The sequence below is a fragment of the Solea solea genome, chromosome 10 (assembly GCF_958295425.1).
Source record: "Solea solea chromosome 10, fSolSol10.1, whole genome shotgun sequence".
Classification (NCBI taxonomy): Eukaryota; Metazoa; Chordata; class Actinopteri; order Pleuronectiformes; family Soleidae; genus Solea; species Solea solea.
In genome coordinates this window covers 1,085,294-1,103,279 of record NC_081143.1, presented here as the reverse complement: position 1 = coordinate 1,103,279, position 17,986 = coordinate 1,085,294, and the positions used below count along the sequence as shown (strand labels likewise).

At 44.5% G+C, this 17,986-nt stretch overlaps 1 protein-coding gene across 2 annotated transcripts in view; it reads right to left on the bottom strand.

The window, feature by feature from the left end:
- Positions 1-17,986, bottom strand: part of usp34 (ubiquitin specific peptidase 34) — a 63,847-nt gene that overhangs the window by 24,991 nt on the left and 20,870 nt on the right. The window contains exons 15-47 of one of the 2 annotated variants that reach the window (XM_058640017.1): positions 17,362-17,576; positions 16,333-16,451; positions 15,153-15,280; positions 14,978-15,067; positions 14,684-14,779; positions 14,508-14,590; positions 13,077-13,231; positions 12,383-12,496; positions 12,183-12,282; positions 11,911-12,073; positions 10,910-11,036; positions 10,277-10,427; positions 10,062-10,162; positions 8,937-9,152; positions 8,721-8,846; positions 8,465-8,587; positions 7,514-7,597; positions 7,332-7,418; positions 7,026-7,226; positions 6,852-6,934; positions 6,711-6,751; positions 6,506-6,630; positions 6,266-6,418; positions 5,933-6,037; positions 5,718-5,773; positions 4,212-4,516; positions 2,160-2,323; positions 1,995-2,060; positions 1,672-1,818; positions 806-862; positions 646-723; positions 456-550; positions 167-339 (exon numbers count right to left, since the gene is read on the bottom strand). In XM_058640017.1, the coding sequence (XP_058496000.1) occupies positions 167-339; positions 456-550; positions 646-723; positions 806-862; positions 1,672-1,818; positions 1,995-2,060; positions 2,160-2,323; positions 4,212-4,516; positions 5,718-5,773; positions 5,933-6,037; positions 6,266-6,418; positions 6,506-6,630; positions 6,711-6,751; positions 6,852-6,934; positions 7,026-7,226; positions 7,332-7,418; positions 7,514-7,597; positions 8,465-8,587; positions 8,721-8,846; positions 8,937-9,152; positions 10,062-10,162; positions 10,277-10,427; positions 10,910-11,036; positions 11,911-12,073; positions 12,183-12,282; positions 12,383-12,496; positions 13,077-13,231; positions 14,508-14,590; positions 14,684-14,779; positions 14,978-15,067; positions 15,153-15,280; positions 16,333-16,451; positions 17,362-17,576 (4,127 nt within the window). Of the gene's footprint in view, positions 1-166; positions 340-455; positions 551-645; positions 724-805; positions 863-1,671; positions 1,819-1,994; positions 2,061-2,159; positions 2,324-4,211; positions 4,517-5,717; positions 5,813-5,932; positions 6,038-6,265; positions 6,419-6,505; positions 6,631-6,710; positions 6,752-6,851; positions 6,935-7,025; positions 7,227-7,331; positions 7,419-7,513; positions 7,598-8,464; positions 8,588-8,720; positions 8,847-8,936; positions 9,153-10,061; positions 10,163-10,276; positions 10,428-10,909; positions 11,037-11,910; positions 12,074-12,182; positions 12,283-12,382; positions 12,497-13,076; positions 13,232-14,507; positions 14,591-14,683; positions 14,780-14,977; positions 15,068-15,152; positions 15,281-16,332; positions 16,452-17,361; positions 17,577-17,986 lie in introns of both variants that reach the window. The other variant, XM_058640016.1, reaches the window with a different exon arrangement.

Here is a 17,986-nt window from a genome sequence, read left to right as displayed (position 1 = left end):
TGGTTTTAGCGACAAATGTGTCGCATTTCTCCTTCTGTCGAGCATCAGACAGATGTTTGTTGTGTTTATAGCTCGATAATTCAAGATTTTAGTTTTCTACCGTGCATAAGAATGTCTCCAAATAAACAAGAAATAAATAAATAAGTCGACTGACGCGCAGACTCACCATCCTTCCGTTCCCCTTTCCCCATGAGGAAGTCCTCGGTGTAAGGCGTCATGTCGAGTCGCAGTGGGAAGGAGAAGTGGGTGTTGACCTTCTCCTTCATCATCGTCACCATGTTGAAGGTGTAGCGCATGGTGTTGAAGCTCAGAATGCGAGGCAGCTTCTTAAAACAGGCCCTGAGATGAGGAGGAGGAGGAGGAAGAGACGTGGTCACGTACAGGACCTGAACGGTCACACATTATACTGTATATATGTGAAGAACAGAAAGAAGAACAATAAGATGCAGTGTCACCTCTTCTCTGCGCGGACCTTCTTGCCACACTGCGAGCAGGTGTACATGTTGTCGCCCTCTAGCGTGTCCTTGATGGTCACCTCGTCCAGAGACTCCTGGAGGACAACAGTGACACCGCAGGGTTAAAGTGTGTGTGTGTGTGTGTGTGTGAGTGAGAGCAGAGGGCGGCGAGGTCGTGTCTGTTACTCACGTAGATGTTCTTCATGTCTGCCACTTGACATCGGACCGTGTAAAACTCCTCTGCCGTCTGACTCACGTGGTCACAGTCCTGCAGGACACGCGCGGACGTTTAACACAACAGCCTGAACCCTTCTGTCACCACATATATCTACAATATCAGTATATCTCACCAGAGAGACCACGTTGTTGGTGATGACTCCTCCAAACAGAGTCTTCACTGTGTTTTTCTGAAAGAAGAAAAAACATCACCATGCCTGTGTGTGAGAGAGAGAGAGAGAGAGAGAGAGAGAGAGAGAGAGAGAGAGAGAGAGAGAGAGAGAGAGAGAGAGTGTGTGTGTGTGTGTTTGTGTGTGTGAGTGAGTGTGTGAGTGAGTGCGTGTGTGTGTGTGAGAGAGAGAGTGTGTGTGTGTGTGAGTGAGTGAGTGCGTGTGTGTGTGAGTGAGTGCGTGTGTTTGTGTGAGAGTGTGTGTGTGTGTGTGTGAGTGCGTGTGTGCGTGAGTGCGTGTGAGAGTGCGGGTATTACTAATGTTGTTTAGTTTACACAGTCACATTATGGGGACTTGTCTTCCTTGTGGGGACAAAAATCAAGTCCCCACAATGTAAATGACTACATTTTAAGGTGAAGATATGTTTTATGGTTAGTTTGAGGTTAGGGTCAGGGTCAGGGTTAGGCCAGTAGTAATTGTGGTTAAGGTTAGAGTAAGTCTCCAAGAAATGAATGCAAGTCAATGCAATGTCCCCTCAAGTCATGAATGCCCAACATGTGTGTGTTACATGTCATTCAGGTACAACCAGGGCAGTGGAGGGCAGTCGAGTCCAACTTGCGACCATGATGTCTTTCGCACACAGGGTACTGGTCTTAACCACTGAGCCACTGTGTGTGTGTGTGAGTGAGTATGTGTGAGTGTGTGTGTGTGTGTGTGTGTGAGTATGAGTGAGTATGAGTGTGTGAGTGTGTGTGAGTGAGTGAGTGAGTGAGTGAGTGAGTGAGTGAGTGAGTATGAGTGAGTGAGTGATTGAGTGAGTGAGTGTTCACCAGCTCCTGTGACATCTCCTCGATCTTGGTGATGAGGTCGGTGAAGAACTCGGTCATGTCCTTCTGCTCGCCCGTGTTCAGAGGCTGTTTGTCCATGGTGTAGGTTTTACAGAAGGGACGCGGGTTGTACGCTTTCCTCTCGCTCTCCTGGACAAACAAGAGAGGACGTTTATGCGACGCCGACATCAAACTAGATTATTATCACCTTTCACAAACACCACACACCTGTCCGACAGTGAGATAAAGACCATATCAGATGAGTCTCTGTGAACCCATGACTGTTCTTGACTGAGTGAACATTAGAGGTGGAAACATGAACTCACCATGAGGTATGTGAACATCTTCTGTAGCTCCAGCAGCGTGGTCTTATGTTTGATATCCTCAGCATACTAAACATACACACACACACACACACACAGAGAGGATGAGACTCTACAGACAGTGGTCTGTGGTGGTTAGTGCGTCCTCGTGCTCACACACACACTGACCTTTGCCGTGAAGACGGCCTGGCGAGCCTCAGGGATCATGTACAGCTGCTGGATGGTGGACGCCAGGTAACACGTCGCGCCCAGGTTGGTCAGACCCACGAAGCGACACTCGGCACGCACGTCGTCGTGGGGCCAGTAGTCCCACTTGTATGGGGCATGAGAGGCTGCGGTGAGAGGGTGAGAGGGCAAGAGGGTGAAAGAATGACAGAACGAGAGGGTGAGGGAACGACAGAGCGAGAGGGTGGGTGGGTGGGTAAGAGAACGAGAGGGTGAGAGAACGACAGGGCGAGAAAACGACAGGACAAGAGAACGACAGGGCGAGAGGGTGGGAGGACGAGAGGGTGAGAGAGCGACAGGACGAGAGAGCGACGGGACAAGAGTACGAGAGAACGACAGGAAGAGAGAATGAGGGAGTGACAGGACAAGAGAGCGACGGGACAAGAGTACGAGAGAACGACAGGAAGAGAGAATGAGGGAGTGACAGGACGAGAGAATGAGAGAGTGAGAGGACGAGAGGACAAAGTTTGATGTTTTAAAAAGACATGGACCAGCATCACTGAGGTCCTGGTCAAACCTGGTAACGAAGTCATGTGACTCACTGAGTCGAGCTATAGAGCTCTGGTAGCTGACGTCACACTATCCCATCATGCAGCTGATGTGAAATACTATACTGTTCTCTTCCTGATACCTGGCTAACGTGACTTTACAGATCCAGTGTGACGTGTAAACTAGGACTGCAACGAGCGATTCTTTTCATAATCGATTCATCTGTTGATTATTTTCTCGATTCATCGAGTAATCCATAGTTAGGTGGAGAAAATGACATTAAATTGTGCTGTATGTGGACCCTGAACTAAAATGAGTTTGACACCCGAGTTAAGGGGCTCAAGCAAGTGCAGCCCTATCAGATCGCCTGGACTAATATCTACTCTGGATGAAAGGCACCAGGGGGCAGTAGAAGGATCAGATACACTGTCATATAGTTCCCGAGCGCTATAGGTTTAAAGTAGGAGGCGCTCTTTTTTTAGAAGACTATCCTGCCAACAAGGGAGCAAAGAATGCAGCTCCATGATTAGCATTGGGTTCCCTCTCTGGATCTTTGGTGATACGGTGAAATGTTCAGCTTCACTTTTATATAAACGCAGCTGACAGAGACGCACATTGCCTGGGTTTTTGGTCCCGAGTGTTGCGTGACATTGTAGGCAGAACCAAAACAATGCTTTAATGAGCCTGACCGTACATATGTGTGGGAGGAACAGAGCGAATCAAAGCGCTGCTGTAACATGAAATAACTTTACCCACAGAATCATGTGACACTCAGTGTGAAGGCAGTGGGTCGATGCCAGGTGTGAACGAAGCACGTCCTGTTCAGTCTGTCCAGCATTAATCTCACCAGAGAGAAGAATGTCTTTCAGAGACAGAGCCTGATTTCACTGTAGCAAAGCTCAAATTGAGTCAGATCATCGTCCGGCAGGACTTCTGACACAGAGTGTAGCTTGCAGACGGAGCCTTGGACTCATGCTGTGTTCACACCAGATGCAGCACTAATGTGTCAGGCCAAGCAGTGTGACGGACGCGTGTCAAAAAGCACTCATGCGATGGCTAATCAGCGTTGCGATTCTATGGATGGCGTCACGTGGTTGCCAGCGTCGAGGGAACGTATTATTATTTTTGTGTGTGGACACTCAGAGCTGTACGACACTTTATCTCTGGTGGAAACGTCTGCAGAGAAGTTAACGGTGAAATTCGCCACGTCAAACCACACAATATGGCGGTTTCTTCTCTGCAGGGAGCGCAACAATGCTTTGCTTGATGACAAAAGGAAATGCTATGTTACTTCTGTTTAAAATACGTCAACTTGCAGCCAGGGTGCGAAAAATTGTTTTGTGTGTAAGTCTGTGTTTGGTGTTTTTATCAAACGACAACCTGCTGCAGAGTGAGAGCCTGGAATCGATACCCGGGCGTAAACTTTAGCCAAAAGAACCTAAACTTCTGCCCCAATTTAGCTCATAGGATTCATCTGAAACCCGGGTTTTTCTGTGTCGTTCTTACTCTGCATGTGTTGCGACATGACCCAGTTGTGGAGGAGCCGGTAATTCTCCACCGAGCCCTTCACCGTCTCCACCAGCAGGTCGTAGGCAGCAGCCCGGGCCGCGTGGGATTTGCACTTGGGTTGTGCGCGGTCGGCGAGGCTGGGCAAGAGGAAGAGGAGGTTGTGGACGTCCCGCAGGAACTCCTGCCCCTCACGGGAGAACTTAAAGGGAGGCTTGTGTTTGAGGACGCTGGTGGCGAGACGCAGGAGGCCCGTCAGTCCGTCGTCCTCGATGGCGCCATCCTGCTGGTCCAGGATCTCGCGGCTGGAGGACAAAGGAAGACTCAGGTCAACGGAGGTTTTTTCAGGTGGAAAACCACGTGCTCTAAGACTCGCCATGTTCAATTATGAAAGAGCAAAAAAACAATATTAGTACTGATCCAAGTGCTGCTTTGAAAGTTGAATGGCGTAAAGCACAGGTGGAAGTGCAAGTGAATATCTGTACTGAGATGGGCAGATGACGTAAATTTTTTATCGATAAAAACTAATGCAGGTTCTGTTGCGTAGTCATTGGAGATCGGTGGGGCGGCTATTCCAGAGGCTGGGGGAAACGAGGAGCCTGCGATGTCTGACATGGACGAGGGGAGCACAAACACAGGAGTCGCAGCCTCCCAGTCCCAGGTCTCTGCTATGACACAACGCCTGCACAGGTATCTGCGTCACAGCAACGTCAGACAGCTCAGAGCGGGTGTTTTTGGCGGCTGGACTGGCGGTCAGCAGGATGCGGTCGCGTCTGACCCCAGAGTAGAGATGCGTGGATGAGCTGTAATGGCATCCGCACCCGCTGCTAAATATCAATAATCCACACGCAGCAATGTTTTTCTCAACAATTGATACCCGCACCCGCTGCCACCCGATCACTGTGGTCGCAGTTTTAGATCCCCTTCAAGGGTCTTCCCACAGAAATATTTCAGAAGGTCACAAAGACCTTTGAACATTATTGTCTCAGCTCCTAGATTACAATAGTTCCTCTTTCAGCCCAAGTCAATGTTTGTACCAAATTTGAATGGAATCTTTGTAAAGGTGTTGCCAAATAACTGACTTTTGACCTCAATCTCTGACTTTCTACCTGAACAAATTTAATCAGTTCATTCACAAGTCCAAGTGAACGTTTCAACCTAATTTCAACAAATCCCTTCGACGTGTTTCCCATACAAAATTGCTTTCAGGAGGTCAAACAAATGTTTTGGAAGGTCACAATGACCTTGGACCATTTAAATGTCGGTTCTTGCACTGGATTTTTTTCTCTCCGAGTCCAAGTGAACGTTTGTACCAAATTTCAACAAGTCCTCTTAGGGTGTTCCCACAGAGATTGCATTCAGAGGGTGAAACAAGTGTTTCAGCTCCTCGGCTGGACAAGTTCTTCGTTTGAGCCAAACTACCATAAATTGTGAAGACATTCCTTGACCACGTTCTTGGAATGGACCAAAAACCCAAAAACCCGATGACATAAGAACACGTCTGACCTCCTGATGCAGTCGGCGAGATGTCGAGCCAGAGCGTCCAGGTCCAGCAGCGTGGTCTGCATCGAGCCAGCCAGCGACAGAGAGGGAGAGACCTTCTGTGAGTTCAAACAGACCGACACTAGCAACAGCTCAAAGAAAAACAACAACAACACGACAACCAGCCAAATAAATCCATCAGATCGATCAATCAGTCAGCAGACGTCAGAGGTTCGCACCTGGCTGGCGTCTTTGACGTGGATGTTGTCGATGAGTTTACACAGGAGCCAGAAATATTCCTTACAGCCCGTCCTCAGCAGAGGCTCCTCCTCAAAGTCCTCCACCTGGACAAAAAACACCACGTTTTCAGAAAATTATATCCTTGTTCCTTGTTGTTCTTTTGAACATTATTACAACAATTTTAACATTTATGGACATGTTTGAGGACCTTTTCAGAACGAGGACACTTCCAGAAAGATATTTTAAAATCAATTTACAATCGAGATCGTGACACTATCGTACACTAAGGTTTAGGTTGAGCGTGTGTGTGTGTGTGTCTGTGTGAGACTCACCCTCAGTGGTTTGAGAGCCTGTGCATCAGGCAGGAACTTGAGCAGCGTGGAGGCGGCGAGCAGCAGGAAGGACCTGTTGATGGATTCTCCGCCCTCCAAACCAGACAGAGAGAGCTTGTAGAGGCCGTTACACGCCTCGTGTCTCACAGCCGGCTGTCGACAACAACAACAAGTTGACACTAATGACACACTGATGAAAAAGTAGAGCGTTGAGTTTTTACGGGGATGTTTCATCATCACCTCGGGCACCAGCAGCGTGAGTTTCTTCAGCCAGTCGTGGAGGTGATCGCTGTCGGCCAGACTGGACTTGACCGTGGACGAGCAGTGAGCCCAGCTCACCAGCAGCCACATGGAGTAGTGAGTCACTGCAGGTTAAAGGTTAACTCGTGAGTTTTTCCCCCTTTGACAGAAGTCATGTTTCCATGTTTCAAAAAGAATTTCTCACCTTCATGTCGAGACCTGTGGTCAGACTGAGCCTTCAGGACTCTGCACAACAAACACAAATACACAGATAGTGGTGTTTTAAAGGAACAACACCGCCCACAGAGTTGCACCGTTTCATGTATAATTTCTGTCTTTTACCGACCTGTGTGCGAGGTTGTCGTAGGTATAGGCCACGTTGATCAACCGCTGGATGAGGCTGGTGCCCTGGACGAGGCCGAGAAAAACCTGCGGACAGAGAAACACCAGCGATCAGATCAGACCGCGACAAAGACGACGAGAACGTCTCTGCGTCATCGGCTCCCACCGCCGCGTTTACCTCGGTCAGCCGAGGGATGTGCAGGCCCTTCCCGTGATCCACCGTGGACTTGCGGGATTTGCCCGGCCACGCCCGCTTCCTCTGGCTGTCTGAGAGGCCAGACCACGAGAAGACGTCATGGTAGGCCAGGTCAAGGTCTGCGGGGTCCACAGCAAACTGGCAGATGAGCTTCAGCAGGCAGGCCAGGCAGTCGAGCAGCCACTGCAGAGGAGACCGGACACAGGGACGGCTCATCATCAACAACAACTACAAACAGTGAAAACTCTTCACTGAAAAAGAAGAACAAAGAAGGTGAGGCCGTCTCACCACAGTCCAGGACTCCTGGTCTTTGGGCTCCAGGATTCCAGAGTTGAAGATCTCCAGGAGCAGCTGCAGACCTCCAGATGAGACGAACTGACGAGAACCACAGAAACACATGTGTGAGTCAACTACAACAAACACTTTTCTTTCTTTTGAATTCAAACCTGCCCGTGTCTGTGTTGTTGTACCTTGCAGCTCCAGGTGTTCTTGCTGTTTTCTATCTGGTCCTCACTGGAGTCGTCAGAGTCTGGATACAGGTCACTGTAGCTGCCCTGCAAACACAAGCAGTGTTACACACACAGGGAAAGACGTCTTCACCAACGCATGAACTACTGTTAGAAAATACACTAATGGTTATTTTCCACTATGGCCTCGCCTCGGTTTAGGTTGCATCTCCACTACAAAAAAGCACCTACTCAACGTCGGCGGTGACACACACACACACACAATCCTGGAGCCCACACACACAAGTGGCTAGTGACTTGTAAAGCAGTTGTTTGTATTTGTTCAGTTCTTCCTCCATGAGCGCGGCCAGAGCAGGTACTAAAAAAAGTACCTTGGATCAGGTACTATGCCACACACAGCTTCCCCTTGCCGAGCAGAGCCGGCCAAAGCACGCCATAATTAAATAACCAAATATACTACAAAATGTGCAAAATTACAAAAAACAATTACAAAGGTTAGCCAAAATAATTACTTAAACGACCAAAACATGTTACAAAAAAACACATTACTTATGTTTCCAAAAAAAGAAAAACTTTTTTTTTTTTGGAAAGTTACAAAAACATTTGCATTACCAAAGGTTTTAACAAAGTAATTTTATAAGTCATTATCAAAAACAGTCTAAAAATGTTTATTTAAAAACAAAATGACTTAAATTACAATAAAAAATGATACAATACTGTCACGCAAATAAAACCAGATTAACGTCATTTACATTACCAAAGTTACAAAAAGGTCCAAATCATTTCAAAATATGATAACAAATCATTAAGTTACCTTTTTCAATTAAAAAAATGTGGTAATGTTTAAAAAGAAATGACTTTTATGACCAAAGAAATTGTACCAATGGAGACTTACTGAGCCGAGCTTTAAAACGGTAAAGAAAAGGTGTCAGAGCCAGGAGCGCCGTCTCTTACCGTGGACTCTCTGTGGATGCGTCTGTTAGGTTTACCCAGAGCTTCAATGATCTCCAGAGCGTAAAGAAGCTTGTGTGGACTTTTGATCCTCAGAAGCTCCTTCCAGCAAAGACCCTCCCCGTTCTACACACACACACACACACAAATACACATTAGTGGACAGAACAACTATCCAAATATTCCAATCTTCACTGGTTTATAAAAAGATGGCGTTTGAAAATGAGAATATTCCACAAGCCCGTCCCCAGCGACTGACCGTGTCATCAGAAATGTTCTGGAAGGCCTGAAGCATCTTGGGACACGTGGGAAGGAGCATCAGCAGCTCCCAAACACGACGGGACAGATTCTCTGCATGGAGGTGGAGCTCCTCACACCGTGTACTCTGGATTAAAAATAAAAACAAACAAAGATGAGATTATAAAACATAAACCACTCATCAAAGTGAATCTTCTGTGTCGGCAGCGTCACTCACCTCGGGACTCTCGGGGACCTTCTCGGTGCCGGGAGTGGGTGGTTTGAAGCAGGCCAGCATCTCCAGCAGGTCGAACAGCGTGGTGAGGTGAGGCTCCTGCAGGAGCAGCAGCATGGGGATGTGCTCCTTCTGAGGGGGAGGCAGACAGGAGGCCGGCAGCTGGATGCCCTCCCCCTTCCTCTCCCTCCGCGGAGCTCCGAGGGACACGAACACCATCTGAAGACAAACGCAGCACAGAATGCGAAGATGTTTTAGTCCACTGGTGAAGTCACAGATAATGTTTTGTCTATATATGGTGACATATCATCATGACATGATAAAGTACCTGTGATGACATTTCCTGGTTTTAACACACACACACACACACACACACACACACACACGAGTTGTTGATCCACTGCTGCCTCCATCACTAATTTCTAATATCTTATTTTGTGAGATTGACCTCAGTGACACAGAGTGACCACACAAGGCAGCAGAGGACCAGCAGCTCCTGTGTCCCCGCAGCTAAAATCACTGCTTTTCTCTGTGGACTTTGGTGTGGTGTTGTTATCTACATCAGTTTAAGTCTATGATGTCTTAAGAACATGTTCACGTCTTTATCTCACTGTGACACAGACTTTTCCAACAGGAAACTGAAGTTTGTAAACCACTCACTCTCCCACACCAAACCCCATAGATAAAATCAGTGATTTTATCTGGCAGGGACACAGGAGCTGCTGGTCCTCCGCTGCCTCGTGTGGTCGCTTTGTGTCACTGAGGTAAATCTGAACAAAGGATTTTAAATGCCAAATTCACAAAATAAGACATTAGAAGTTAGTGATGGAGGCAGCAGTGGATCAGAAACTCCTGTGTGTGATGTTAAAATCACTGGTTTTCTCTATAGGGTTTGGTGTGGGACGAATTCAAATGTCTTATTTTGTAAAATTCAGTATTTAAAACACTTTGTTGAGATTTGACTCAGTGACACAAAGTGGCAGCATGCAGCTAAAATCACTGATTTTCTCTATGGACTTTGGTGTGGGAGAGTGAGTGGTTTACAGTGGTAACAACAACAACAACAACAACAACGAGGATAAACATGTCGAAGTAAACTTCTTCATCTTCTTCAGACCAGGTTGTTACCTGCATGTCTTTGAAGCCCAGCTCGTGCAGAGTCTTCTCATCGTAATCCGTGGTGAGTTCATGGCCAGAGGAGATCATCCTGACCGGTCCCATCAAACCTCCTGCAGGACAAACACACACGCACACATCAGCTCACAGGAGCTTCACAAACAAGACATCAAACTCCCCACAGCTTGACACCAGCAGGGGGCAGCAGTGCAGCGGTGCCTCATTACCGGGAAAGTCTCCAGGCTGCCGGCTGCTCTGGCCGAACTCCTGCAGCTGAGCCTGCTGGTTCATCTGCTCCTTCTGCAGGTTCTCGTACCAGTGGGTCACCTCGGCTCGCAGGTCGGCCACCTGGTCGCTGGGATACATCTCGATCGTCATCTACCAAAAAAAACAACATGAGAGCCTGGACCAGATCTACAACAGATGATACCCGTGTTATTTCTCTTTCTTAACTGAACGATATTTGGAAACATGGTCAAATTCCTACATAACCCAGGAGTTTTCAAAATAAATGTCTATTTTCTATTCCTTCACACTAAAACACAAACCCACGGTTTTCACAGAAAACATCAACAATTTCCATTTGTTCACACTAAAACATAGCTCCAGTGTTTTCAAAATAAATGTCTAATTTTCTATTCCTTCTCACTAAAACGTAGACCCACGGTTTTCACAGTGAACGGCATAGTTTCCATTTGTCCACACTAAAATATAACCCTTGCCTTTTCAAAATAAAAGTCTTAATTTCTGTTCATCCACACTGAAACATAACCCAAGTTTTCAAAATAAAAGTTTCAGGTTTTTCTTCATCCATGCTGAAACATAACCCCTGCTGTAATTCGGTGTAAGCGCGTGCTCACCTTGTCGGGGAGTCCAGCGGGTTGACACACGATCCTGAGTGGCAGCGACTGTTTGTCGCTCAGCGCCTTCAGGTGGCTGCTGATTCCTGTTCCCTCGATCTGCCACTGACGCAGGTGATACGCGAACCTGACAGAAACAGGAAAAAGAACGCGCACAAAATTCAAACACAAGCCAAGAGTTTTCAAAATAAATGTCTCAGTTTCTATTCCTCCACAGTATGCCTTTTTCAACATAAAACTCAATAACTATTCCTCCATATGAAAACAGAACCCTGCAGTTTTCAAAATAAAAGTTAATATCTGTTTGTTCATGCTAATACACAAGCCAACACAACCCTCATGGTTTTCAAAATAAGTGTCTGTTTCTGTTTGTCTACAGTAAAATATAATGCTGCCATTTTGAAAAGTTTCATTTTCTCATTGTCCACACTGAAACACAATCCCTCAGTTTTCAGGAAAAAAAAAGTTTGTTTCTCTCCGTCCATGCTAAAACAGAACCCTGCAGTTTTCAAAACTAGTCAAACCCCCACATTTTCAAAATAAAAGTCTCCATTTCTGTTCATCTACACTAAAACACAAGCTTCAAACTTTCAAAATAAAAGTCAAGTTTCTGTTCATCACAGTCATAGTTTCTGTTTGTCCACACTAAAACATAACCGTGGTCTTTTCAAAATAAAAGTTCTGTTCACCCACACAAAAGCAACAACCTTGAGGTTTTAACAATAAAAGCATCAGCTTTTGTTCATCCACACTAAAACACAACCCAGTAGTGTTCAAAAAAGTTAATTGTTATTCATCCACCTTATCACAACCCTGCAGTTTCCAAAATAAAGTCTCAGTTTCTGTTCATCCACAATAAAACCGTGCAGTTTTCTAAGTAAAGGTCCAATTCTATTCATCCACTCTTAAAACACACCCATGTAGTTTCAGAGTCTTAGTTTCAATTCCACAGCAGTAAAAGACAGGAAAACACAATCTGTTTTCAAAATAAAAGTCTGTACCTGCGCCTGAAGGCCTCCAGGTGGGTCTTGAGCATCAGCAGCCCTCTCTCGATGCTGGTCAGGCTCGAGTGAGCATCCTTGTCCAGGTTAGCGGACGCCATCAGCAGACTCTCCATACACTTCCGGATAAACTCCTGCTCCTTCTCCAGCCCCGTCTTTCCTGCTGCAGACGTCCAAACACAAATAAAGACATGAGAAGAAAAAGAAAAAATACAGCCAATTCCTCTGAAGAAAGACTTTTATTTATTTTTATTTTTTGTAAATCCACTGACCGTTGATGTAGTAGGAGTTGATGTACTGGATGGCGGCGCGGCTGATGTCAGCAGACTGTGCTCTCAGCGCGATTCCCCACAACTGGTCCATCCCACAGAGCTGGAGGAGAAGAAGAAACCCCTGAGGATTAACCCAAAAACCCCACAGAGGACGCGACGTGTCTGTGCTTTATTTTGTTAAAAATGCTGAGTTTGTGTACCTCACAGCTGGAGGCGTTGTCCAGGGCACTGGTGGCGAGACGGGCCAGGTTACACAGATGCTGGAACAGGTTCAGACCTGTCATGCTGATGGTCTCAGGCTTCAGCTGAGGCATCTGCGCAGTTTTCACAATAAAAGTCTGAATTTCTATTCCTCCACATGAAGGAGTTTTCAAAATAAGTTTTAGTTTTCTATCCCTGTAAAACACAACCCAAGAGTTTTCAAAAATAAAAGTCCTCACTATTCCTCCACACTAAAACACAAACCAAGAGCTTTCAAAAATAAAGGTCTTCACTATTCCTCCACACTAAAACATAACCCTGGAGTTTTCAAAATAAAACTCTTAGCTATTACTCCACATTAGTTTCTATTCTTCCAAAATAAAGCACAACCTTAGAGTTTTCAAAATAAAAGTCTTAGTTTCTATTCTCCCACACTAAAGCACAACCCTAGAGTTTTCAAAATAAATGTCTTAGTTTCTGTTCTTCCACACCAAAGCACAACCCTAGAGTTTTCAAAATAAAAGTCTTAGTTTCTATTCTTCTACACTTAAGCACAACCCTAGACTTTTCAATATAAAAGTCCTAGTTCCTTATCTTCCACACTAAACATAACCCAAGAGTTTTAAAAAATAAAAGTCTCATCTATTCCTCCACATTTAAGTTAACAACCACAATGCGTGTCCTCGTCCCCACCTTCTCCAGGAACAGGTGTTTGTACGTCTCCATGCCCATGGCGTGCTGGTCCTTACTGCGCACCTGGTTGAGGAACCAGTGCAGCGCGTCGTCGTAGCACTCGGCGTCCTCCACCAGACAGTGCCACAGGATGTCCACCTGCTCCAGACTCAGTCCTGAGAGACAAAGACACACAAACACATGTTTAACACACAAAAAAGCACCAATCCCTTACAAAAGGTGTACAACTTTAAGTGGGAAAAAGCTGTTTCAGTTCGGGGAAGAATTTATTTTGAATTAAGAAAAAAAGAATTAAATTGAAACACAAAATGAAAAATTAGGTTCCATTAATGTGATAAAATTTTAAGAGAAAATGCAAATTTTGTAAATTTGAAAACCTTGTGTGCAAAGATGTTCTAAACAAATTTAAATATGACTTTAACGTCGTGTTGAGGTACTCATTTCTTATCGTGATGGTTTTGGTGTTTTCTGCTCATCTACACTAAAACACAACCTTCAAGTTTTCAAAATAAAAGTCTCAGTTTCTGTTCATCCACACTAAAATACAAACCCATGGTTTTCACATTAAATATCGCTTCTGTTTGTTCACGCTTAGACATAACCCTGGCCTTTTCAAACTAAAAGTCTCCATTTCTGTTCATCCACACAAAAGCAACAACCTTGAGATTTTAACAATAACTCATCAGCTTCTGTTGATCCACACTAAAACACAACCCAGTAGTTTTCAAAAGTCAGTTGTTATTCGTCCACCTTATAACCACATTAAGTTTTCAACATAAAAGTCAATAACTATTGCTCCATAAGAAAACAGAAAGAAAGTTAATATCCGGTTGTTCACGCTAAGACACAAGCCAACACAACCCTCATGGTTTTCAAATAAGTTTCTGTTTCTATTTGTCTAAAGTAAAACATAAAACATCCATTTTGGAAAAGCTTATTTTTCTCATTGTCCACACTGAATCACAATCCCTCAGTTTTCAGAATAAAAGTTTCAGTTTCTCTCCATCCATGCTAAAACAGAACCCTGCAGTTTTCAATATAGCATAGCTGGCCTTTTCAAAATAAAAGTCTCCATTTCTGTTCATCCACACAAAAGCAACAACCCAGTAGTTTTCAAAACAAAAGTCTAATTTTCTGTTCATCTACATGAAGACACAACCTTGAAATTTTCAAAACAAAAGTCAAATTTTCTGTTAATCTACACTAAAACACAACCTTGAAATTTTCAAAACAAAAGTCCAATTTTCTGTTCATCCACGCTAAAACAAAAAAAGTCGGTTGTTATTCGTCCATCTTGCGATGAAATGTTGTAAATTTGAAAGCCTTTAGTGCAAAGAAGTTCTAAATTATAAAAAATGTTTTTTAAATACAACTTCAACGTCATGATGATTTACTAATTTCTTATGATGGTTTTGGAGTTTTGAATCTTACTGAAATGATCTGGAGATCCGAGCGTAGAGAAGACGCAGGTGAGGAACTGCAGTCGCACCTGGACCTCGGCGCTGTGACTGTACCTGCAACAACAACACCACCACCACATTTACACTGACCAAGCATTACAAACACAAACAGAGCTGAGTGAAGAAGCAGAAACACTCAACACTCACAGTGCAAACTTGTGCTGCTGCTCGCGGACCTGGTGGATGTAGTGCTGCAGGTTGTCGAAGAACAGTTTCATCATGTGCAGCTCTTTCTCCGCCCACCTGACACAAACACAACCATGAATGCAGTTCAGAGAATTTTCTTTCTCCAGGGATATTATTGTTATATTAGTGTCTGTCCAAACACTCCTCATATATCTGCATCTCAAATATTGACAAAAAGTCCACACTGGTGCATTGTGAACTTTGTGTGCCGTTAGTGATTAGAGGAGGACACAGAGGAGGAGACATGTGACTCACATGGTGATCCAGTGAGTGTCGTAACTCGAGCCAAACTGCTGAAAAGTGCCGAAAAGTTTTGGAAGCAGTCGTAGAGAGACCACGACAGACCTGAGGGTGGACGAAGGAATGTGGTTTAAAAAAAAGAAAGAAGACTTAGAAAAGAGAAGAGAATGTGTTCATGACACATTGTTACCTGTGGTGAGCCAGGTTGTCCAGGCAACCCTCGATGAAGCGCATTCGTATCTGTCTGTCGGTGAACCAGCAGACGAGCGAACACAGCAGCTTCTCCGCCTCGTTAATCAAACCCTCAGACAGGTGGATCTAAACACACACCATTATCATTTCATTCACTTTGTTTTCACCTCATTTTTATGCCATTTCTTTGAGTTTACACTGTTTCACATCCTGTCATCCTGTCTGTTTTCAGCGTTTATGCGACGTCAGCACTGTCGAGGTCACCGCAGTTGTTTTAAAATGTGCTACAGAAATGATTTTTAAGCTCAAATAAACCAAGTTTTCCAGGTGAAAAACTGAGAACACTGATCTAGTCACGGTGTTTAGTCATCCAGGTCCAAATTAGTACAAAATATTTGAATCATGGCAGCAAATAATAATTTTCATCATCAGTTTATTGTTTAGTCCATGAAATGTTGATCAGTGTTTCACAAACCTCAAAATGATTTCAGTTTTAATGATTTATTTGTTCTAATGAGCTTTTTAAGCCGTAAATCTGATTAACCACGAGGGCTGCACCAATTATTCAATTACTTATCAATTACTAAATTAATCGTCGACTATTTTTTTTATAGGGTTAGGGTTTTTGGAATGACTAAAACCAGTTTCTCTGATTTTTTTAGCTTCTTAAATGTGAATATTTTCTAGTTTCTTTGCTCCATATAACAAAAAAATCATTAAAGTGAATGTTTTGGTTTGAGATCATCATCACATTTTCAGACATTTTATGGACAAATCTTCTGGATTAGCTGTGGATGACTGGACTTGTTTGAGTGAACCCTTCTGTCACGTGTTCTTCTCATCACCATAACTCTTCAAATTCAAAAACTATGGACTGGCAATCTGTCCGGAGTGTGACTCCGCCTTCCACGACCCTCTGTGACCCTCATGGAGGATAAAGCGGTAGAAGATGGATGGATGGCGAGAGCTTTGGGCCCAGATAGTTGTCATTACTTTGTCCAATCACAGACGAGCTTCAGCGACGCGTCTCACTGAACATTTTTATGACAATTCTACAGCCATGAAATCTACATCCATCCAGGCGGTCTCTTTGTTATCATGACTCTCATAAGTTAAGATAAAGACAAGGTCGCGCACAGCTAACGACAGAAGACGACCAGGACGACTGAGACTCTTACCGCGTCCTCGTCCTGCACCAGGTCCCACAGCAGAGTGTTGCCCTTCTTACAAACGTTGTCCAGGTTGATGTCGGTCACTGCGTGGCCACTGGAGTACTGGTGCTTATGAACAGCTGGACCTGCAGCACGTGAACATGAAAACACACACATTTATAGGGTGTGAGGGGAAAGCCTTGCATCTTTGTATCGGCATATGAGACATCAGCAAAGGTTTGGGGATGAAACTTGTGTTGCTTCTTTTCATCGTGCAGCCTGAGAAAACATGACTTCTTTATATTCTACCACTTGAATGTTGTTTTTAAAGACTGTGTCTGACTTAAACTAAAGTTAAAGCAAGCTCTAAATATGTTATTGGGTCTGGGCCGACTTTTCCCGACCTCTGCTCTAAGATTTACAAGCACATGTTTCAAAACAGCCGTGGGCAAACTCTGGTCACAACAGTTATGAAATGAAATTTGTGATCGCAGCCTATGGCAACTGTTAGCATATGAATGCATTTTGCCATAGACGTTAGCATGAAGCTAACTTAACGACTATACTGTGGGGTGTTTTTTATTCGTTAGATCACGATATTCAGCACAAATAATCTATAATGGATTTTTAGTGAGTTCACCAAATTTGAGGGGGCGCCCTTTTCAAACTTGAATATTTTCACACAGCCGTCATCAGTGCAGGAATGCAATCAATAATAGCGAGTTTGGCTCAGATCGGACCTTCTACAGCAAAATAGTAACAGTTTTGTGTTTTTCTTTGGCGTAAAAGTAACGTACGAAACTGTAAAATACGTTGTTTTCCGTCGCCACCAGGGGGCGCCCTTTTCAAAATATAATATTTTCACATTGTCGTCTTCAGCTCAGGACTGTAAACAATAGCAAGTCTGGTTTATATCTACTTTACTGTGTCTGTGGCATTTTTAAGAACTTTGAACATATTTAAGGATTAATCGTCGTCTTATTATCTTATTGTGAAAATACAGCTGTGGTTTGTTTGTTTGTTTGTTGTGTGACTGTGGCGAGTGCAGCGGCCCACCTTGCACCAGGTGCTCGTGGTAGATGGAGGCCAGGTTGGGGAGGTGCTGCTGCAGGTGGGAGCTGAGCTCGGCGTGGGAGTTGATCTGGACCAGCTCCTCCTCACAGCCTGACTCCTCCCCGTCAAAGTCGGCCATGTTCTTCTCTGACTTGGCGCTGACCTGCGAGCTGCTGCAGCTCACATCGTCTGCGCTCAGCATGTCCTCCACCATCGCACTGACAGACAGACAGACAGGCAGGCAGACAGACAGAGAAACAGAGGAGAAATTAATGTTTACAGTATCTACAGCTAACATAACAACCAACGTTATTTTTGGTAAAATTACAACATTTAGTGATTTTTTTCATAAACTCACATCATTTTGTTTCGTAAATGTTACTGTTTCTCCGTATCATTACAACATTAACCTGAATACTGGTTTAGTCCAGAAAATATTGATCAAACTTGGAAGTGAGAGTGAGCTCTTGGCACCACCTAGTGGACTAAAACTGATTCACAAAAAGGTTTAAAGAGGACATATTATACCCTATTTCTCCAAGTTAAACGAGTTCCCTGGTGTCCTAATGAACATGTCTGTGACATGCTTTGGTCAAAATACCATAAGGATGAAGCACCATAGCAGTTC